The sequence below is a fragment of the Thunnus thynnus genome, chromosome 24 (genome assembly GCF_963924715.1).
Source record: "Thunnus thynnus chromosome 24, fThuThy2.1, whole genome shotgun sequence".
NCBI classification, from domain to species: Eukaryota; Metazoa; Chordata; class Actinopteri; order Scombriformes; family Scombridae; genus Thunnus; species Thunnus thynnus.
In genome coordinates, this window is record NC_089540.1 from 2,303,991 (window position 1) to 2,326,692 (window position 22,702).

The 22,702-nt window shown below is 39.0% G+C and overlaps 1 protein-coding gene across 2 annotated transcripts in view; it reads right to left on the reverse strand.

Annotated features, from left to right (window-relative positions):
• Positions 1-1,638: 1,638 nt before the first annotated feature.
• The window catches only part of LOC137176998 (double-stranded RNA-specific editase 1-like), a 73,429-nt gene continuing 52,365 nt past the window's right edge, over positions 1,639-22,702 (reverse strand). For both annotated transcript variants that reach the window (XM_067583070.1, XM_067583071.1), the window contains 9 exons: positions 20,939-21,013; positions 17,485-18,419; positions 13,144-13,258; positions 11,580-11,748; positions 10,588-10,742; positions 10,294-10,462; positions 8,279-8,460; positions 6,859-7,037; positions 1,639-5,681 (listed from right to left, as the gene is read on the reverse strand). In XM_067583070.1, the coding sequence (XP_067439171.1) occupies positions 5,505-5,681; positions 6,859-7,037; positions 8,279-8,460; positions 10,294-10,462; positions 10,588-10,742; positions 11,580-11,748; positions 13,144-13,258; positions 17,485-18,419; positions 20,939-20,942 (2,085 nt within the window). In that variant the 5' untranslated portion in view covers positions 20,943-21,013 and the 3' untranslated portion in view covers positions 1,639-5,504. The remainder of the gene's footprint in view (positions 5,682-6,858; positions 7,038-8,278; positions 8,461-10,293; positions 10,463-10,587; positions 10,743-11,579; positions 11,749-13,143; positions 13,259-17,484; positions 18,420-20,938; positions 21,014-22,702) is intronic.

The following is a 22,702-nucleotide window of genomic DNA, read 5'->3' on the forward strand; positions in this document are numbered from 1 at the left end:
ATAAAATTGCTGAATGCCATGACTAGCAAATTACTATTCAACTATAATGAAGTGGTTGAAGGAAAGACTTAGAATTTGTCGAGAACAAGGTCTGTTTCATGTCGCCCCTGTCAGAGACTTAGCCCAGGAACATAATTTGCAGATAAATTGGGGAAGGTGGAGAAGTATGAAGAGCTGTTTTCACTAATCCCACTTCACCTTGAAGCCCTTTTTCTCTCATTTTTTGCAAGACCATCAACTCAAATCCCACGGCCTGGAAATCAACTTCTAAATTTCGCTCTTGTTCGTGGACAAGGGAGGGAATGGAGCCAGCGATTCTTGTGAAAAATAAATAAACTGTCAATATAGAAAGGTCTGCCTTTTTGTTGGAGTTCTGGATGTTCCCTGGTGATGCAGAGAAGACAGGTAATCCACAGTGAGATTATCTGGCTCTCTCATGTTGCACAGGTGCCAGTCGCTGATATGACACAAAGTAATAGGCCTCTAACAGCCCATGTGGAGATGGCGTCAGGAAAGCTTTAGATAGCAGCAGATAAACAGCAGCAGCCTGCCATTATGTCAACAGCAACAAAAGCAGGGCAGCGTTTCCAAGATTTGACTCACGACCATCATTCTGACATTACAACTTACTGTCATATAATGATGACAAATGGAGCAGCATTAACAATAAATTCATATATTGGTAACACTTTCTATGACACCCATCACTAATGCATTATATGTGTTATAATCTGCTTATAGCACTGCATAATTATAGTCATGAGGACTCATAAATATTCAGAATATAACAACAAACATAACACATTATGAAGCATTTTATGACTTAGGTCAAATCATAATACTTCATAACTTATGGTCACTCACTTGTTGATCAAATGTTGACATACAGCTACAGGTAATGTAGTATTCTTTCAGTTATTATCTTTAATTAGATCATATCAGATCAATCAGATTATAACACTTTATAAGTGTGTTTATAATGCATTATAGATATGGGCATCATAGAAAGTGTTACCAATAATTTTTTCATTGCTTTTTTCATTTCTTGTTAACCTTCTATTTGTCTGGTTATGGCTCTTAAGTGATGTTGTTGTGGACCATTAGCTGTGGGTGTATAAATGGATCTGGCCAACAAGTAGCTGGCAGTGAAAATGAATGTGCATCTTTAGTGACCTCAATGCAATTTGAGATTATAATGAAACATAATTGTAATACCATTGCTGTATTCCCTAAAATGTGGAAACTTGTGTTTCCAGGTGTTGGAGAGTACTACAGCATATGTATAAAAAAAGAGGTATAAAGCCTTTTGTGTCTCCAGAGAGAGCTGTGTGTGAAATCTGATAAACTGCCTCAAGTGATGTCACTTGAGTCAGCGTCGGTTGGGGCTGAAGACTACAAGTTTGAAAATGAAAATATCTGGGGGTGTGGAGTTAGACATTCCTCATCTCTGCTGCAGGCTACATTAGCCACTACTAGCATAACACTCTTGGACTGAACAGTTGGCGGTTGAGTTGCATTGTGGATAATTTATGAGCCAGGTTGTTGATTGTGAGTCCATTCATTGTGAGTCCAACAATGTGATAGAAGTGCAATGCTAAATCAGAGTACTCTTTTAAAAGGAAATACAAGCAAACAAAATGACTGTAATAGCATTTTATTTAATCTCTAGTTTAGTGACTTGATTCAGTTTCTACATATTTTATATTTATATGTTTTCATGCTTTACAGGTAGAGCTCATGCATTAGGCCCCACCTTCTTGCTATATTTATGGGGGCAAATCAATAACAAAGTGCATGAACCCAGCCACCACCATATGGGCAGAGAGGTCTGACATACAGTGGACCATCTTCTCCCTTTCATTGCATTCATTTATGCCTTCTAAAGTCAATGGAGAAAAAAGTAATTGGTTCCCTTTTTTAAAAAGTGCACATCCTGTGGAAACTTAGTTGGCCGGTACCTCCAAAAACCCTGAGGGCCCGAGCCTGGAGCCAGGTATGCTGAGACAGGAAGCGGTTTGCACATGCTCAAACATATTTTCACAAAATTAACTTAGAAACAGAGGGATGAATATTCAAAATATATAAAGAAAACAAATCAACTTACATTAAAAGTAAATAAGTTAAATATGCCCTGCATGAGTTTGAGGCTGGAGGTTTAAATCAGGAGGACTTTTACGGCAAAATAAAGAATCTAGAAAATTATAAACATATTTGAAAGTTAGAATTTACAGAAAATGCTTTTACAATAAAGATACTTTTTTAAAAATTATGTTAAATACAAATCAGATCAGGACATGAAATACAGATGATGTGTGTGCTGTAGAGGAAGATAGAGAGTGATTTGGGATTTTCTCTTGTTGGTTTGAAAGAGTAGAAGGACACATATAAAACATCACTTCACACATTATCACAAACATACATTTGAATGGTTAAGAAACAAGGTTTGTTGAGGCAGATTACAGTATTAACAGAACGTGTGTATGTCTGGAAAAGCACACAGAAAATAAAGAATTTGAAAGGTTTGACAGATGCTGACATCATCTTTGGTGATTAGTGGTGGTTACAATGACTTCACACCAACAACAACACTAGTAGTGTCTTGATTCTAGGATTGGGGTTTACTGTAGTTACTGCATATGGACTAGGACTATCACTGTAGGAGAAATTCACAGACTGAAACATTTGTTGAGTTTGATTGCATAAGGGTTGCTACCCTAATCTAGTGCAACAGGGCTCATATTAGGACAACATGGTTTTAGTAGTATGTTCAATGTCTGGAGTGTTTCCTCCTTTTGGTTCAGTTTGTTTGGTCAGTTGTGAACAAGGCTATTGATACTCCAAACTGCAAGGATTAAAGGGTATAAGGATATAGATTCGGACATCTGACAGCCGGCAATTCCAACTACAACAGAATGAAACATCTATCTGGAACAACCACCATGGCTGAGTGTGTATATCAAGCTGTATTTCATCAAATGGCCACTAGATTCAGGACTGAGGGAATGTTACAAGTAAGAATGAATCTTTGACACTGAATCATCAAGCTGAATGAATTATCCTTTTCACTGATTGAATTTGTATCTTTTAGCCGTGAAGCTCAACTCACTGGTGACTGAAAAAGTCTTTATTAGCTCACCTGTGACAATACTTACTTACTTACTTGCTGATATAAAGCTTATTGAAAATCTGCAGAAACAAATAGGCCTATTAATGTAGATAAGTGTTTGCTGAGCTATTAAACTAATAAATAGTTACTCAGCTGAGCTAAATTGTTCAAACAGACTGCAAACTGTTAAAAACAGCACTGTAACATGGTGTTATGAACCATATGGTGCTAATTTAGCTTAGCTTAGAAAAGAAAACAAATTGCATAGTCAGTGGCTACAAAAGTTTGAATTCCCACCTCTACCTGGCTCCAAGAAAAGTCTGACTGTATTTAAATGTAGTTAATACAAAGTCACAATGTCTTTTTTCCAGCTGGGGTTTGGCTCTCAGTTACCAACTTCACTTCATTGAGAACCTTTGTTAGCATTTTCAAGTGAGTCTTTGTAACTTTTGAAAGAACAAATAACATATTCTTCCTCTTACAAATGAAAAGTGGAATTCTAAGCAATAAAATAACACCTTGCTCAATTCAAACACACCCAGGGCTTTTGCTGGCTAACTCCATTTGGTATGAATAACTAGCTTATGGTGGCTAATTTTAGCTAATCTTAGCTACGTTTTAGCATTTTCCATTATCTGTAATTGCCACTTGTGGCAAAAGTTACATTAGGTGTTTCCCAATACAGAGTACACCAAGTCTGAACTCACATTCTTGGGAATTTGAACTTGGCAAGTTAAACATTGGAGACACTTAATTTAAAATTGGGACAACAGGTTCTTGTCGACATCAACAGAGCTGCACACCAGAGCATGAACGTTTGTGAAACTGTATACCATCCTCACTGTATGTATATATAAAAGAACATTTTCATGTATTTTCATTCAAGTGTGGTGAGATCTGTTCATATGAGTTTCCAAAAGTACACAGAGGCAGCACTATTCAACGTTAACTATACAATATGAAATATTAAACTTAACTTTACCAATAAAATACTTAAGAATCAATGTGGCAACAAGTATATATTTGAGATTGAAGTTTATCTTCCAAAATGAATTATATTTTTTGTTTAAAATACTTTGGAGACATCAGAGCCAGCGACAAATTACCAAAAACTTCAGTTCTCGGGGATGACCATGGATGCCATCTGGCTGGTTTTGCCAGTCAGCATTAAATTTGATATCACAACAACAGTTTTAGGATGAACAGTTGTGAGTTTGGCTGTCTTCTGCCATTTCTGCTGGTTGATATGAAATGCATGCTGGGATACTTTGCTGGGATACCCCAAGTCCACACAAGTCAAATCCTGAAGCATCCTGGATAAAATACACAAAGTAAGAACACTTGAGGGTGTTTCACAAGAATGCAGATTGAGAAATGCTTAGACTTGCTTTAAAAAAAAAACTGTTTTTGGTTGTATTTCCCTGACTGACAGTTGTGTCAGCCTATCACAGTCAGCCGTGGTGGTTATCACTTGCACCTCTCATCAGCTCCACCCAGGCTTTCTCCCCTTTGACCAAATTTCAATTTTCTGGCAGCATAGCTTTAAAATATCCCTCCAGAAAGCTGTATGTGATGCCACAGACACTTACTCTACTGTTTGTTATTTTACATTCTGGACTGATACACATTTACAGTATATAAACAATTTTGAACAAGAACAGCGCAGGCAAATCCACCATAGTTAGCTAGACTGGAATCCCCATACCTAATTTGGCGGGACCCTTTAAATTTTGCTTGTACCACATACAAAAAATACATCAGAGCAAACTGGTCTTTGAATTGGAGGGTGGAGCTGTGAAGCATTCTCTCTAAAAGTCATTTTAGACATCTGAGTGTGCGTAGTCTCAGCTTAAAATAAAGACTATATCCTTGCAACCTCAACTCTGCAGGAAAACCTGCAGCAAACCAGATAAAAACACTGTTTTATAAACAGCAGGGGGACATTCTCAAGCTATCACAACACTGATAATTTGAGATCACAATACTGAACATATTAACAAACCTTGTACTGCAGACTTCCTATGAATTTGGTATAATCATACATGCAAAGTGAGTAGATCACTATTCTTATAAAAACAAGTGCCATTTTACCTACAAGTTTCCATTCCCAAAGTCTTTTTTGTTACATTTGTCCTTTGTATAAAGTTGCATAACTGACTGAATAATAATCTTTTTCAAATATGTACCGCTGGCTGAGAGGGATAGCATGAAGCTATAAAAATCAAGGTGGAATGTAAAATCCATGGATTCTGACATCTGGATTTGTTGCCTCTTTCTTCCCAGTTACACACAGTCCAGTCTCAAATCCAACTCCATGACAATTCAGAAGGAAATATAAAATTCCACCAGTGAAACTTTCACAAAGTAAAGCCAGCAGTTTGACATGTCAAACACTAACTCAGGTGGTGAGTGCAAACTGGTCCTGCTCTATAGGTTTCTTCACCCAGGCGCCCAGTCCGGCTTTGTGGAAGGCTCTGAAGAGCGTCTGCTTGGCGGAGTGATATTCCAGCGCCGCCTGCTTGGCCTCGTGGTAACTGCTGGGCCTCACTGTTCTGATCCGCAGAGTGCAGGACAGCTACAGGACATGGAGAGGGAGGGGTCAGTCAGACAGACAACAAAGCTTGTTTGCTGAAAAAAATCACAAATGCCAAAGAAGCAGGATGCATATCTTTGCTTAACAATTGCTTTTTCACTAAAGCTTTTTTTTTTTTTTTGCCTGCCAGGGCACCTCTACCATGGAACGACCTGCCCGAGGAACTCAGACTTGCAAAATCAGCATCTTCTTTTAAGTCGCTCTTCAAATCTCACTTTTATCTGAAGGCTTTCTTGTAATCCTGTGCATGTGTGTGAGGTTGTGTGTGTATGTCTGTTCATGCTTTTGACAGGTCCTGTATGTACTGTATATGTTTACATATGTGTCAATGCATGTGTGTATACATTGTGCACGTACATTTATGGTTGTATTGTTTTAGCATTACTTTATTCTCACTATCTTATCTACATTTTTCACAGTTTTGACATGAATTATTTTATTACCTTATGCCTTATGCTCATTATTTATTTATTTACATATATACTGTTTATTATTTATAGTTTGAGTAATGTATATGGTTCTACATTTCATATCTGCAGGGATTAACTTCAATAGGTTTAGATGAGATTAATGTAGCAGCTCATATTTACTATGCAGATGAAAAACACTGAAGCTTCCTCTAAGGGGATACAGGGCCATTAAAAGCAGCATATTTTATACCAACAGGGTAAGAGTGTTTAGATTGATTTTTAGATATTCATATTATAGTTGTGTATAGTTATTTATTAATGTATTTATTACTTATTCCATAGTTTTAAAGCATATAGCTTTGAATGTTTTTTAGCTCTGTGATAATAGTATTAGTCTTACTTTCCTCTCTACTGTGTGTGTACGGTTTGATCTGGGTGTTGTCCTTACAGAGATAAATAAAGTTGTATTAAGTTTATAGGGAAACAGATTAAAGATGCAAAAAAGAACATGATGCATGATGGAGCCATGCATCAGCAAAAGTAGCATACAATAGAAATACTCAGGTAGTAGGTAGGAAGTAAGTACAAGAAATTCAAAATTGTTCTTAAGTCACTACTTGAGTAAATGTACGCAGTTACTTTTCACCCATAAGTATCCTCTACCTTCTAATGCCCTTCCTACAGTAGAGTACGATATATTACAGTAGAGTACCATCAGTACAGTGTGCTGAGTGTCAGCAGTCTGTTACCTTGCAGTGCAGGCGTATCCAGCGGCTGTAGAGAGCGTGTTTGCAGAGCCTGGACGGTCGACCCAGATCATCTTTCCCCGTGGTGGCGTTGATCACCTCCAGACCTTGGTCTCCCACTGTCCAGTTCACACTGAAGTTGGGTGCTTTTCCTGGTTGACGAGCTTCTGCGTTACTTATTCCTACAGATCACAGACACATGTCAGAGTTTCAGGTAACAGTGGACATGAGGGGGAAGCGAAGGTGAAATCCATTCTACAAAACAATATATATATATATATATATATATATATATATATAAATATATAAATATATAAACTTGATTGAGATTCTGCTTGTACCTGTATATTATATATTGCTCATGAACAATTCATATATTCCAAAAGACTTCAAAGGATCACTACATAGGAGGCCTTTCTCAAAACGCTGAGTATACTAAGTCTGGACTTGTGTACTTGGGGAGTTTGAACTTGACAAGTTCAACTTGGGAGTCCAAACTGGAGAATATGGGAAGATGCAGTATGATCATTTGCAGTTGGAACAGCAGCATTGTTGTTGAAACCAGCAGCTCAGATAAGCTCTGGTGATCCAATCTGCTATATATATCCAATTGGTTAAGTATATTAAAGGAGACATATTATGCTTTTTGTTGTTTTCTGTTATTTATACACTGTTATGATGTTGGATATCTATGCTAATCATGGTCAAAGTTCCAAAACTTCAAATTAATGTATATAGAAATGCTCCCTGCAAGTCAAAAGTCAGGGCTTCAACCTGTTCTGAGCGCTTTGTTTTTGACATTTTTTCTACCTTGACGGTGAGCTGACATCAGCTTGGTCATGTATGGACTGATTTGAGAAGTTGACATTTTCAGCAAAGAAAAAGTATTGAAATCCTACTACTCATGATTTGTTGATGTAGCCTCCAGAGAGGCTGGACGTTGGCTGTGGCGCAGCTTCCAGAAGCTAACCAATCAGAACAGAATGTGCTCATCAGGAGGAGGGGGGCCTTAAAGAGACAGGAGCTAAAAGAGGCTGAACTGAGGGGCTGAATAAATAGTCAGTATAAGATAAATAACGGTTTTATTTTAACTTTAAATCATGCAGATACTCCAGTAGAGCCTCAGATTAAAACCACCTGGAAATGTGCAGAATATGTCCCCTTTAAAAATTAGAACAAAACTGAATATAGACTTTTTTCATGATTTTAAGTCTGAGCCTTTAAATATTAAAACCGTTCTTCTCTCTTTTGGTTTATTAATGAGACAAAATGGAAAACATACTTTCCTACAAGCTTTCTTTGCCTGAAATATACTCCTCCAGTTTCCCCAATACTCCATCAAATTCATGACCTGTGAGATTCCTGCTTTTTGCTCTTAAAAATGTCACATCAGTACTGTGGGTGTGCTGGGCATGTTTCTCACCACTGAGCAGTGGTCTGTTCAAGCTGAAAGACTGTGGCAGGTCCTCGATCTCAGTAATCCTCTGGTACATGGCTCTGGAGAGGTGGTCGGCATGGTACAGGCTGCCCAGGATGATGCTGGAGAAGTAGATGGGCTCAGTGAAGTAGCTCATCAGAGAGCCTTGAAATCCAACAACGTTCCACCTGCGGGGGACAGAGCGAAGCTTTCATTCCATCAGGCAAACACCGAGCCACTTTGTCAGCACATAGATTTTATTAGATCACGTGCCTTTTTTTTTTGTAAACCACCAGGACAAAGAGACAAAGGAGGTCAAACCTGAGGGAGCCCCAGCAAGTCTTCAAAACACAAATCTGCAAAAATCAACATTATTGTTCTGATTCATTCTCCTGAAAATACAAATGTGATTCCAGCTCAGAGGAGTCCCGAGCTGTGAGCAGCTCCCCGGCGATTCATCAAGAAGCCTAATCAAAGCTCCAGTGGCCTAATGACACCTGAGAACTGCAGCTGACAACACAGGCAGAAATGGAGTGATTGCAATGTGACACTGAGATAATTCAGCCTCTTTACACATGCACATAATCATCAGGACTCCAGCTGGTCTGGTGAAAACCATCTATCAACAGCTCATGAGGGACTCCTTTTAATATTGTGAAAGAGTAAAGTAGCTAGATTATTGGTAATGTCGATTCATTTACTCACACTGAATGTACGTGTAATATAAGCTTTTCTTTACAAATATTTTTTACATTTCTCTGTAAAAACACAAGATCCTGTCTATTGACCATAATGTATGTACTATTACTCTATCAGAGCACTAATGGGGTTTATCTTTAAGTGTAAGTAGGTGTAGGAAGTAGTGTGATACCACGCTACTATCTGTATCACAAAAACATCTGCAAAAAACTGGAGGTTGTACATGCAATGGGAGGAGGCCCAGATGAAAATAAAGCTGGTTTGTCTGTGATAAAAAAAAAAATAAGAAAGTTGACAGAGAACATGTTATGACAGCTCACTGGGACACATTGTGTTATAAATAAGCAAATAAATACAAAGGATGTTGGCAAGAGGTTATTTTAAAGGGTCCATGTAAAAAACAGAAAAATAACATTGACGAAAATATGAAATTTTTTGTTGGTCATTTTGGATGCACTTTTTCTTCATAAGCCAAAAAGGCTTTTCTTTTCTAATTTTTTTCTTATTTACCTTTTTTTCAAGTACATCTTGGCTCTTTCAGGGAAAATATACATCTGCACAGTGGCTGTCAGTCTTTCACACACTAATAGACAATGATTCTATTTAAACATTTATAGCTGTTTTTATTGCTCCTTCATGTCTGTTTTGTTCTTTCAGCAATTAACAGATTTTAGGCCTAATCATCAATCTGTGTTATTTCTATCAGTAACATTGTGTGACCGCCAGACGCAGCTATAGATCTATAATTAGTATTGGAAGTTATCAGGCGTCAGGTGTTTTTCCTTTAAACTGTTAATTTTGATAGTTGACTTCTTCATATTTGACAATGGAGGTGCTGTATGTCATGACTAGGCCTCATTGTCCCATTTGGTGAATTAAATTCCTCCATCCTTGCACCTCTTCCTCACATCCTCGCTGGGAGGAGCAAAAACGTGAGGAACAGATGCGAGTGAGGGAAGCGATGACACACGTTACCCAAATGGAAAGCACCCCATGTCGTCTGTAAAGTGGTTTATCCTGCACTGACATCAAATTTAATTTATGATCTTATTCAAAAGTTATTGAGAATGAACCTTGCTGAATATCTGAATATCAGACTGTAATTTTAGCGTGTGTTTTACATTTATGCAAATCTGAACCAGTCATGCTGCTTTGTCTGCTAGCACTGTAACCATGGATGTTCAGATAGCAGTCACCTGGATTAGGTGACAGGTCAACTGGTATTTGTTTAAATCCTGCTAACAACCTACAAATGTTAACATCTAAGAGTCAGTGAGCCAATGAAAAGTCAGAGAATTATGAGGTTATGAAACAACACAAACCTGGCGATTTTGTCACTGCAGGACATGGTGAGCAGCCTCTCACCCTGAAGAACCCCGTCCCACGTCTGAATGGTGTTACTGGAGCGCACTGGGATGGTTCCTTCACCAGACTCGATTTTAGTTCGGAGCTGCCCGCGGGCCTTTCTGTTGGGATGTCTGTCTCCCTGGTCTGACAGACAAAAAGCAAGTACAGAAAAGTTCAGGATCTTATAGCACACGATATATTTTCATATGTCTTAAGTCAGAGCCACACAGAACATGTACAGCCAGTTATTTTCCTCTTGATCCGCTCACCCTCCACTCCAGCTTCATGAGGTGAGAAGATACGGGCGTCACCGCAGGGGGAGGTGCTGATGTACAGGTGGAACTGGACGTTTTCCTTCAGCCTAAAGCCCTGTCTGTTGTCACACCTGGTGAAGATGGATTTGTGGTGCTCCTCTTCAATGTTACTGGAGAGAAACAAACGTGTTTAGTTATCCTAACAAAATGAAAGGACTAAAGCAAGAAACATCACATCATGTCCATGGAATGTATCAGTTTCTGGCGGGACAGCAGGTGTCTGATTCTGTGACTTTTATTTTTAACTGAAAGCAAGTCAGTCTGGTGTCTGCCACACTGTTGCACTGGGTGACATGTTCCTTCATTACCATGAACACACACACTGTACTTTATTTTGACTCAATCCCACACACACACCGTCCTGCTGCCAGAAATACTCACTAGAGCACCTAATGTGGATTCATCCACCGCTGAACATAATCCCCCAAAAATGCACTATTTCCTCCTGTTTAAGTAACTTTTGTTAAAAAAAACCACAGTGAGCAGCTGTTTTAAGAGATTACTGAGTCTTTTAAAAAAAAATGAAACTATATATTTATGAGCCATTTCAAAGATAACACCACTGACAGGGACAGAAACACACTTGTTGACAATAACAGGAATACTGAATGTTACCTTACACTTCTGACAATTTTTGACAAAGTGCCTTTGTGGTGTTGAATATTGTTGACCAGTTATTGACTAGCCACTGCCATTAACCCTTGTGTATTTCAACTCTTTTTTACATGATCATCAATCATCATTCAGTTTTTGTTTTTTTTGTTTTACCAGTTGACCAGAAGACTGTAAAGAGCTTTGTGCCTGAAATGTTGCCTTCACTCAGTCAATTACGTTTTAGAAGTCCAGGGCTTTGATACACTGTACTCTCCTAGACTTCCCTTTCTGAGATCTCTATTTTCATGTAAAGTAATCCAGCTTTGTTTAAGGCAGACCACAAGATGACTCACCTGAGGAAATGCTCCAGCTGGGAGTACAGGTACCTGATGAGGGACCGACGAGCTACAATCTCAGCATGGCAGTCGTTGAGGGCCAGACCTCTGTCGCTCATGTATTCACCGTTGATGCACTTGGTCCCGGTGGACACACAGATGACCTGAGCCTCCTTCACATCTGTACCTGAAGAGAGAAGCATGACCATAATCATCAATCATTCAGATTGATGGATTTATTTATGGATTCTTTTATTTATTATTATCTATCATGCATTTCTTATTGGTACATATTGGGGTTCCATCGTGATTGGTCCGTCGACTGATGAAACAAGGTGTTACACTTCTCTTTTTCCCTCTCGTCTCTGTACGTTTATAAATTGAGTCAAAGGGGAGATCTTTTTAGTTGAGTTGTTCAAGTCAAGTCAATTCTGTTTAGCCCAAAATCACAAATTTGCCTCAGGGGGCTACAACATCCTCTATCCTTAGGCCCTCAATTCGAATGAGCAACAGAAGAGGGATCCCACTTCCAGGACAGACAGATATGATTTTGTGTGTACAGAACAGACCAATCAAAAGGCTTTCTCACCGTAGAAAGCATCTATGTCAAAACATCTGTCTCTGTGCTCAGCCATGTAAGTTAATAAAAAGAGAGATTTGTGAAAAGTGTGAAACCTTTTTTTGACTTTTGATTGTTTCCCTTGTGGAATGTACCTGAACTAGATATGTCATTTATTGGTGCATATTCCCAAACAAATTTGTAATGAATACATTTAGCACAAACCAAAAAGCCCAGGAGCTACAATCCTGCTGTGCCCATGAGGTTTTGATATTTGCTAAACCACCGCTCATTCCCCAGTGTCAACACACAGAAAAGCAGCAGTTCTTTCATAATCACTCCCCAGACTGGCACATTCTGGCTACCTGGACTACTTCTACTGTCTGTAAGGTGTCTGCTGACACAAATGACACAGCGCAGCTACGTGGCGCTGCTGATGTGTGTAGCACTTTATAGACTTATGGGAGCTGTAGTTGGCGAACCCTATCAAAATAACCGTTGTATTAAATTGACACTCACATTTTACTGTCCAGAACAGAAGTATCATGTTTTAGCTTTTCAGAAAGAAGCTCAAACTTTTCTATACAAGGAAAAAAAAAGACTTTTTAAGCATCTTTCTGTTGTCACTTAGTTTGACTCTAAAACTCACAGAGTGACAGAATGCCTTTATGGTCTGTGTGAAAGGAAAGCTGGGGTCATAGCTGGGTTAGTTTGAATATTTTACATAAAAATACAAAGAATAAGTTAATGCAGCTGAATCAGGTCCCTGCTGATACAATATTCAAAGAGTATAGAAACATTTAGTGAAAAACATGCGCAGCAAACATCTCTTTAATCACTTGACTCTATGTAAATGCACAGCTGCAGTGTTCCAGTATCCAATCCTCTTGACATTTTCTGCATCGCTGACACACTTAGAGCTACTAAATGCTTCTTGGATAAGGGTTTGAATATTTTCTACAGCAACTGTTTGACTCAAGGTCTGTCAGGAGTAAAAGGGACACACACACAAAAAAAAAATACCTGTTGTCATGACGACACCTGCCAAGACTTTCCTTCGAGCGTGCGGGGACGTGAAGTTGTCTGTCAGTTCGCTGAATTTGTCGACGACCAGACGAGAGACGGCGTCCGCGAGGACCTGAGGTGGCAAAAATGTGGATATGAATTACACATAAAGCAAAACGGTGGAATGATATAAAATAGGATAGAACTCTTTGAAACAAAGAAGTTTGAAATTTTAATTTCATGAGATTTTTTTTGTAATACTAACTACCTAATAGCAGAAGACAACAATGCAAAAGTGGGATGAAAGCTCTTCTTATCTGCACTGAAACTATTACTGAATATTTCAATTAGGCAGCGCTGCACTGGTGTGAATGACAGGCAGGGATCTTAGCAGCTTAAAACAGTCAAATCCTCTGCTTCACTGACTCCTCTGTAACTAAAGCAGACTGACTTGGAAAGTCTGGTATAATGAACAGCAGTGTTTGAATAGCACTCAGAGGGTGATGGTAATTAAGATAGCAGCTTTGTTATCAGCATGCAGGGATTAGAGGCAAGGATTAGTTCATGTGTAAATAGATTCCCGGTGTATTGAACTTCTCCATCTTCAATCAGACTTTGTCAGGTTGGTCACGAGTGATGACATCCGTAGACGAGATCTGACAAGGTGTTTGTGGCACACAATCAAACAGGACGCTGCCTCTTTCAGACAGATATTTTATCCATATTTGACGACATTCATGCGTTTCTCATGTTGTTACGGCTCCGTTTTTGTCTTTTGAAGACAGTGAGGACTTCATTTGAAATCTTGATACTTTTGCTGAAACGTTACTCAAGTCTCCTTACCGACCGCAAAACAATGAGTTCTTTATGAGATGCAGTTGAAAGCTCTGAACACTAGCAAGTTGAAGTTACAGATGCTTTTGTACATTTACTCAAGTACAACTTTAAGGTATTTATACTTTACTTGAGTATTTCCATTTGATGCTACTTTATACTTCCACTCCACTGCATTTCTGAGGGAAATGTTGTACTTTCTACATATATTTTTACATAAAATAACATAATGATAAGCTAATAAATTATACTGCATTATTAAAGATTAAATCAGTGGGCCTGCCCCCAATAGCCTACTGGTTAAGATGCATGACATATAACCGCAATGTCCACAGACCCAATCTGGCTGCAGACCCTTGCTGCATGTCAAACCCCATCACCCTCTCCCTTCAATTCCTGCTGTCTCTCCACTGTCTCTACAATAAAGGCATAAAATGCCGCCCAAAATATATATATAAAAACTTTTGTAAAGCTCTTTACAAAAAATCTGTGTGTACTTGTGTCTCTTTGTCATGTTTCAGATGTGGCTCAGTTCATGCAGAAGTGGCAAATGAGCTCAAAAGTATGACATCGTGTGATCTTTATGTGGCATTTAAACAAGAGCTTAAACTGGAAAAGTATCTGTTGAATGAAAATCAAAAGTACAGAACAACACCAGAATTCCCAAGGTCAGTGGAAGATATGAAGGGCTGAATAGGAATCAGAGGATGTGCAACCTTTGTAATGACGGCCGTCTGGGAGATGAATATAATATTCATTCTTACATTCATATTTTGTTTGAATGTAAGCATAATGAATTATAGAGAAAGTTACTTGCCAAAGTATTATTTAAACCACCCATCTATGTTTATTATTACAATCAGATAAGCTAAAAGTTATTTGTGAATTAAGTACCTTTTTGAAGAATGTCCTTCCATTGTTTAAACGCACAATATGTAATTTCAGCCGCTAGGGGTCTCTCAATCAAAACAATAACAAAAGACGGAGTGTGATGACGGTGTGAAGTAGCAAGGGATCATGGGAGTTGTTGTCTTCGTTGTTTAATCATGGATGTATAAAGACAACTGGATACAGGAAGAGCGCCAGGCTTTGAAGCAAATTTGACATAGTGGCCAAACCGTGTAATTACAACGTCATGTGACGCACACTGGCCCAAAAAGACTTTTCCCCATAGACTTACATTGTGAAAGAGACGTCTGTATATCAGCGGATACATTTTTCTGAGCGTCACAACCCCCGCGAAATGACTTGTCTCACTATCAGAATTAAATCCGTTCGGTCTGATCACATTTCAAAAGCCTAGAAGAGCCGCATGATTGAATTGTTTTATCCCCATTTTTAGCCGGGCTAAACCGGAAGTAGCCGACTCGGCCAGCGGAAGTCACTAATGCGCATGCTCTGTGGACCGCACAATGCGGAAGATCCGAGTATTATCCAGTTCTCCTCATACGTCCATGTGTTAAATAACCAGCCTCACCGGGATAGGATTACTCTAGTGTGAATCATTCGGGATGTTTCTACTGGAAGCCGAACTACCCGCACAGGTCTCCTCCTCTCCAGAACAAACGGACCCGGAGATTACAGGTAAAAACACTGAATAAAGCTGTTTCACCTAAAAAATCAGTGTTTCTCAGACGATGTACGGCGACCACCGGACGTCCGGTACGGGCTGTTAGCCGAGCTGCTGCTAACACTTGTTCGGTTTATTTCTCTAATAACGTAAGATCCAGATGTTCGGTCGGTTTTTCCCTGGAGCCAAATTATCCGCAGAGGTCTCCTCCTATCCAAAAACAAACGTACACGCAGATTAAAATCATTAAAAATACTAATTAAAGCTGTTTCACCTAAAAATTTAATATTTCTCCGACGATGTTTGGCTACCACCTGACTTCCTGGAGGGGCTGTTAGCCGAGCTGCTGTTAGCCGAGCCGCTGCTAACATTTGCCCAGTTTATGTCTCTGATAACTTAAGATCCAGACGTCCAATGACTAGTGTCATTGACTAAAGGTATAGTTAAAAGCGACCTAAATTTATCATGAAAATGTGGCTTAAAACTGAATAAAAGTCAGTTTATAACAGTTTCTGTGGAACAACCACAACGCCGATGTATTATCTTGTATGTGTGTAAGTTACTCTTTGGTAGACGCCATTGTAGCAGACAAACACAGCGCCGCCGTATGCATCTTGTGCGTGTTTACTCTTTGGTAGAGGAGGTATGACGCCATTGACATGCGACCAAATGAAACGGTCCATTACTTTGATTAAATTACAGATTTCTCTGGGTTTATATAACATAGGTCTAGTTGTTTTTAGACAATTTAATGTGGAATAATTACATATTATACCTTTAAGTAACACTTGTGCTATCATTTTGTTATTATTTGTATGTTCTGTTGTTCCATACCATATGATCATGGTCTTGAGTCAAAATAAATGAAAATTAAATTAAATGAGAGATGGAGAGAATCAGCTGATTTTTTTTTAATCTCACCTCAAAATGTCATACTATTAAAAAATTAAGTGCTGCTTTGGCACAAAAACACTGGACTGCCCACAGCAAAGGTCCTCTACTTCATATTTTACTGGACAACAGGCTTAACTGATGGAAGGACTTTGCAGATTTAAGTGCAACACACACTGATCATTTTTCAGTTGATGTATATATAGAACAGACTGGATGTGTCAGACAGTAGGTTTAGATGGATGTTAATGAAGTGCCATAAAAACCTGTGCGCACAAGATTAAAATCCCTAAACCCTTCAATAAACATATCTCTCAGACCTTTATGGGCCCTGAAGGGAAACAAACAATCTGCATTTTTGTGTGGTTTTTTACAAGGTTTTTCAAAGAAGTAGTAGGTATAGTAGCTACCAGTATAATTACTCAGTATTGTGTATACATATGATGCAATGATACAAAGAATACAGTGCATACAAGCTTTTTGAGCATCAGTTATTTATCTGTTTGGTAAATGACCAAAGATCTGGATGAGTCGTCAGACAACTTGGAGCGAACAACAAAACCACTTCCTTGGCTTTAATCTTATGTCTTTTTTTCTTTTCTTTTGTAAAGTTATGTATTTTTTTTATAGTAGTAACATTTAATAGCCCCTATTAGTCATTTTATGCTTTGGGAAAACAGGAACAGAACTTAAAAAGTTGCTAACTGGGAAACTAAGAAACTGCTTACTTCCTCATGAGCCCTGTTATTTTTTTTACTATTTTTTTTGTCTGACACAAACATAATAAGCTTGATACTGTATATTTGCTTGTAGCACCCAGGGGATGCAAAACCAAGTGAGTAATAGCGAGCAGCTATATAAAAACTGAAAATAGATAAAAAGAAGTTTCATGCTGCATTGCTAAAGGTGTCCCATATGATCAAACCTTAAGTAACCCTCCTGCAATGCTACCATTAACTCTGCACCCTGTCCTTACATTGAGCATATCTTTAAACAAGATTCAACACAGTAATCAACAAAATAATGAGGTATTTCAGTAGTCATTTACCTTCCAACATGCTTACCTGTGGCAGGTGAAGCTGCAGTCCCTCTCTGGGTATTGGCTGTCGTGATGGTGCCTGATCCAGCTGCATGTTAAACAGAGCAGACAGAGCAGCCTGGGCAGCCCGGGCCTTGGCCAGCTTCTTATTCCGCCCAGAACCCTGGAAGTTCTGAGCATCTACCTTCACAGACATGACAAAGTTCTTGGCGTGGCTCTCCCCACTCTCCGACACAAAGTCATACTTGAGGCCCGGCCGTAGCTCGTTGAGGATCATGACAGGGTTCTTGCCGCTTGTTGGGGAGATGAAGGTGGAGGGGGCTGGAGGTAAGGGGGCCTGGACCAGGTTGGGGACGGGGGAGGGTAACAATGGGTACTCTATTCCCAATGAGCTGAAGGAACCGTTACTGTTGGAAGCGAGGTAAAATGGGTCATCTACTGGGGTGGATGTCTCAAAGGCATTAAAGAGCATGTCCGGAAAGTCAGCCTGGTCTGAAGTGAAGTCTGTGTGGACAGACAGAGTCCGACCCATGGCCATGTGGGCTTCAGATGCATTGGGGAACTGGACAAAGGAGCGCAGGGCCTTCTCTGCTGCATTCAGCTTGGCCTTCTTCTTGGTAGGACCTGAACCCTCGAAGAGCTGCCCATTGACCTCCACAGTCATCACAAAGACAGGTGCATGGACCGGCCCAGTCTGAGAGAGCAGTTTGTACTGCAGCCCCGGCTTGATCTCATTCAGCTGCATAAGGGCATTCTTAGGCAGAATGGGCCCAGGGACTTTCTTACGCTTCTTGGGCCTGTACTTGGAATGTGTATGCCCATTATTGCCCTCCTCTAAGGGACGTTTCCTCCCACCCCCAGCACTCCCATTGAGGAGCTGAGCAGACTCAGCTGCAACCCCCTCTTTGGAGAAGAGGTTGTCCAAGTTCCGATTTTCCTTAACATCTGTGCTGCATGAACCTGCGGTGCCCAGAAAGAGTAACTTACAATGCCTTCGTTGCAGGATCTTGTAAATGTAAAATTTAGAGATTCCTTTATCTCTCTTTGCAACTGAACAAGTGATGTGTGTTCCTTAATCAATACTTTTATGGTGATATTAGAATGAAAACAGTGACAATAAATTATATTGGTACAGATGTATTCTGAACAGATTAACATTAACTTATGACAACCATAACATTAGCTAACACACAATAAAGACTAATAGGTCAGGTATGTACAGCACTAGGAGAAAATTTAGATGAAATTACATTTAAGCAATAAAAAGTTCAACATTTCATATTTCCTTTACCAAAGTACAAGTATGACTAAGTTTTAATATGCATGATATTTGTTGCAGTACCATCCTCCGAATATTCAAACTGATTTTTTCAAAATGTACTCTTTCTTAAATATCTTTTCAGAAAGATCTTTGTGTTTTGGGAACACATATCACCAGGCCCTGTTAACAAAGCCGATGGAACTTAATGTAAATTTCCATTTATAACATCCTCCAGCAAAAGCTCGATAGGTTACTCCTTTCGGTGCTCAGGACAGAAAACAATCCTATAAAATGCAGGTTTAGAGGGGATGTGGGGGAAGATGGGGCTGCAAACAAGGTTGTCAACTTTTCCCAAAATAATTCTGCATTTTAATTGAGCCTGAAGAAAGATACCAGAGAAATTATATTAACTCTTAGCATTTGATTGGTTAAATAGGGCCACTTGAGACAGAAAAACCAACAGCTACTGTACATTACATTGAATTTGGGTATGAATACAAAATACTTACTCCTGTCAGAAATTAGAAACTATGCCAACCAGTTAAATAAACCACAGTTTAGACACTACAGTAATTGTTTTCTCTCTATAGTATATAACTTGACAGAATTTTGTGATAACTGTAAGACAAATTAGGCTGTAAACATGCCAATATGAATTTTGAATCACTACGTTCCGAACCAATTGCACAGAGTTGAGTTGGGCGTTCAGTCACGGCACAGTCGACTATGCAAAGTAAATAACAAGCATGCGAGAGGGGGGCGAAACTCAAACATGAAAAACACAATAGTAGATAATGCCCTGAGCAACAAGAGAGGGAGAGTGATTATAGGTCTGCTGGGGAAAAGGGAACATACTGTTATTGTTACTCCACTGGAACAGCCAGTGCTGCAGCTCGGCAAGCAAAAATATTCACTTGAAGCAGAAACAGAAATTGTCTTCATGAAACTGACGGAATCCAACTATAAGGTTAGGGTCTAAATGTGTCTTAGATTTGATTTGTCCCATGAAAAGCGATTCACTGCCACTATCTCAGTTCATAACTTCATCACAAAGCCTTTGACAACCTTCACAACACGATTACAAGCTGCCAACTGCCTCAATGAAACTGTTAAGATAACATAATCAACATGAGGGGTATGTCCACTTGTAAGGTCAGTACTAAATGGTTGCCTGGCATTATATTTGATTTCTTCTATGACTTTTTGTTTAGAATTTTAGCAAAAAGCCCTTGAACAACCTTCACTACTCCCATCATCAGCCTGCGACCAATCTTCCATACGCTGCCAGACATAATCCACATGTTCTCCCGATTGGTTTCACTTTGGCTCACACCAAACAGGGACAGGATTTCTGCTGTCCGAACACAAATAATGAAGTGTGTAAAGAGGCCCCATCAGTTAGCGTTGGGGTAAAGCAGCAGCAGTCCGCATCACGATGCCAAATTGGCTATCTGGCTCATGTCTTCGAGCTTTCCTTCTACCCTGACAAAGAGCCAGAGCCACTCTCTCTTGAAAGTGGAATGCCATCGCAGCCTGATGCTTGATCGTATCATTTTTGCAAATAAACAGCCAACTTATCAAGCCAAGCATCCTTTCCCTGTGAATAAACCATCAGCCTTGAAAAAAGCAAATACTGACACATGAATGGTGTCAAATGAAAGTAAAGCTTGATTTTGTTTGCTTTTCTATGCATGTTAACTTCACTTAGAGCCTTGCTATATCCATCGTTTCCATAAAGTCCTATCGTGGCTTATCCTGGGTCAGGTGGTTTTAGGCTGAAATAAAACTATGTTTCAAATCTGGAGGTGGCTCTCAGGGGACTTTAAGGAGCTTTTTTTGTTGAGAGCAAGAGGACAAGCTTAGAACCTGCCATCAAAATGGACTGAAATCTCACAGTGGATACACCCTGACCCTGGGATTAAGCTCTGATCCTGCCTCCTGAGCTGCCCAAAGGAATTGGATGGTACATTTTCAAGGACAGACCTAGAGGATAATAGTGGTGCACAAGGGATATTTATTCCCTTTCCCAGTACAGCACCCAGTACAGTACATGCAGAACATATAAAACCTGGATCCAGTGTCATTCTCTGGTACAAAAAAAGTAATTAAAAATCTAATTATACTGGAGGATGAAAAATACACTGTGTAAAAGGTACAAAAAGAAAACCACACAGATATCAATAACCTTTATAGACTTGAAATGGAAAAATGGACTCACTCATGCTTTCAACTTCGCCACTCTCAATAGTGAGCAGCCTCTGTTGGTTTCGAAGTGGCCGGGCTCCTACTCGACCTAGAGGAAACACAAATTTGACCAAGTTTAATAAGAGACACTTCAAGGAAATGACTGTTTAAAGCAAACGGTTAGATTTGGTGGAAAAGGCTCTGCTGTTTGAGGGAACTCTTGAAGAATCCGACCAGTGATGAAAAATCTTGCTGAGAGCTAGTCCCTCTTATAAATATACATGAACAAAAAACCTTGGTCATCAACATTTACTATGTTTACATGTGCACTAATATTCCACTATCATTCCAAATTTGACAATACTCTGAGATGCAGATATCTGAAGATATCTTGTGATTCCCATTCCCACTGGAGCAGAAGGAAACCCTGAAAACCTTCTACATGTAAATATTAGTGGAATATTAATTTTCATTAGCCATGTAAACAGCTTAGTAGGATACTGTCTTTTTTGGAATGAGGGAGAAAACTGGAAACTTTTGTGCATGTAAATGTAGTCACTGATAATAGCAGATGAGGAGGAGGTTTAGATGATAGAGGGAGCTGCTGTGGCAAACTGCAGCTTTTTCCACCACAAAGAGTCTTCTTGACCAGCATGGCAACATCTTATTTATCACCTTGGGGAATATGAATAAACACTATTAATATGTTTCTACAAAACATTTAGTACAATAGCAAAATTCTTAGATTCTACAACCCTTTATTAAACGAATGATTGTTTTTATGTTTGAATAATAAGAAATTAATTATTTCTTCAATGAACTGAATTATTACAAAAAAGAGCCTAAGGTGGCATTTCTTGTTCTGACCACAAGTCCAAAACCCAAAGATATATTAAGTTTACACTGATATTTACAGAGAAAAGCAGCAAATATTCACATTGGAGAATTACTGAGCCTGTAGCATTTTTGATTGATGAAGGGCTTAAAAGACTAACTAATCAATTAATCAATGAATTGTTCTGATACTAACTGTATCAGTAGCCTTTGTTATCCAGGTCCTGCAGTTGTGGAACTCTGTACCTCTCAGTATCAGCCTCAGCCTTGCAAGATTTGTCAGCTTTTAAATAAATTCTTAAAACGTGTTTTTATGCAAATGCCTTCCTATTGTTTTTTTATCATGCTCTTCTATAATTCTGTCTTTACTTTAAATATTTCATTGTTCTTTTTACGATGCTTTCGCTGTGTAAAGCACTACACAACTTTGGTTTGAAGAAATAAATTATAATATTGTTTATATAACCACACAGCAGCAGACAGACAAATCCTAATGCAGGGAAATTTGCTCACTGCAAACCAGCTTGGCAGAGAGCACAAACACTAACTGGCAGGTGAAACATTAACATTCATCAGACAGCACCCAGAGAAGCCTGAGCAGTCTTTTGGGACTGATACGTTTGACTAACTCTCATATTCTAACAGCTTTTTATTCATTCCATATGACATGCTGAACATTTGGAAATGAAAATAACTTTTCTGAAGCATTTTGGTTTTATTTGATTTCACATAGCTCAGGAAAGAAGAAACACGAAGCAGTCGTCACAGTCAAATTGGTGGTCATATTTGGAAAGTTACCAACAACATATAAAAGTGTGCTTGACAAGAGTTTTGTTTTGTAGTGTTTCTCTGTTATCAGTATTGTATTCATACCTTGTGGTTATGATTATATTAGTTTTCATTTATCATATAGCTACTCAACAGTGGGTTTATGATATTTGTCTTATAAGTATTATTTTATTGG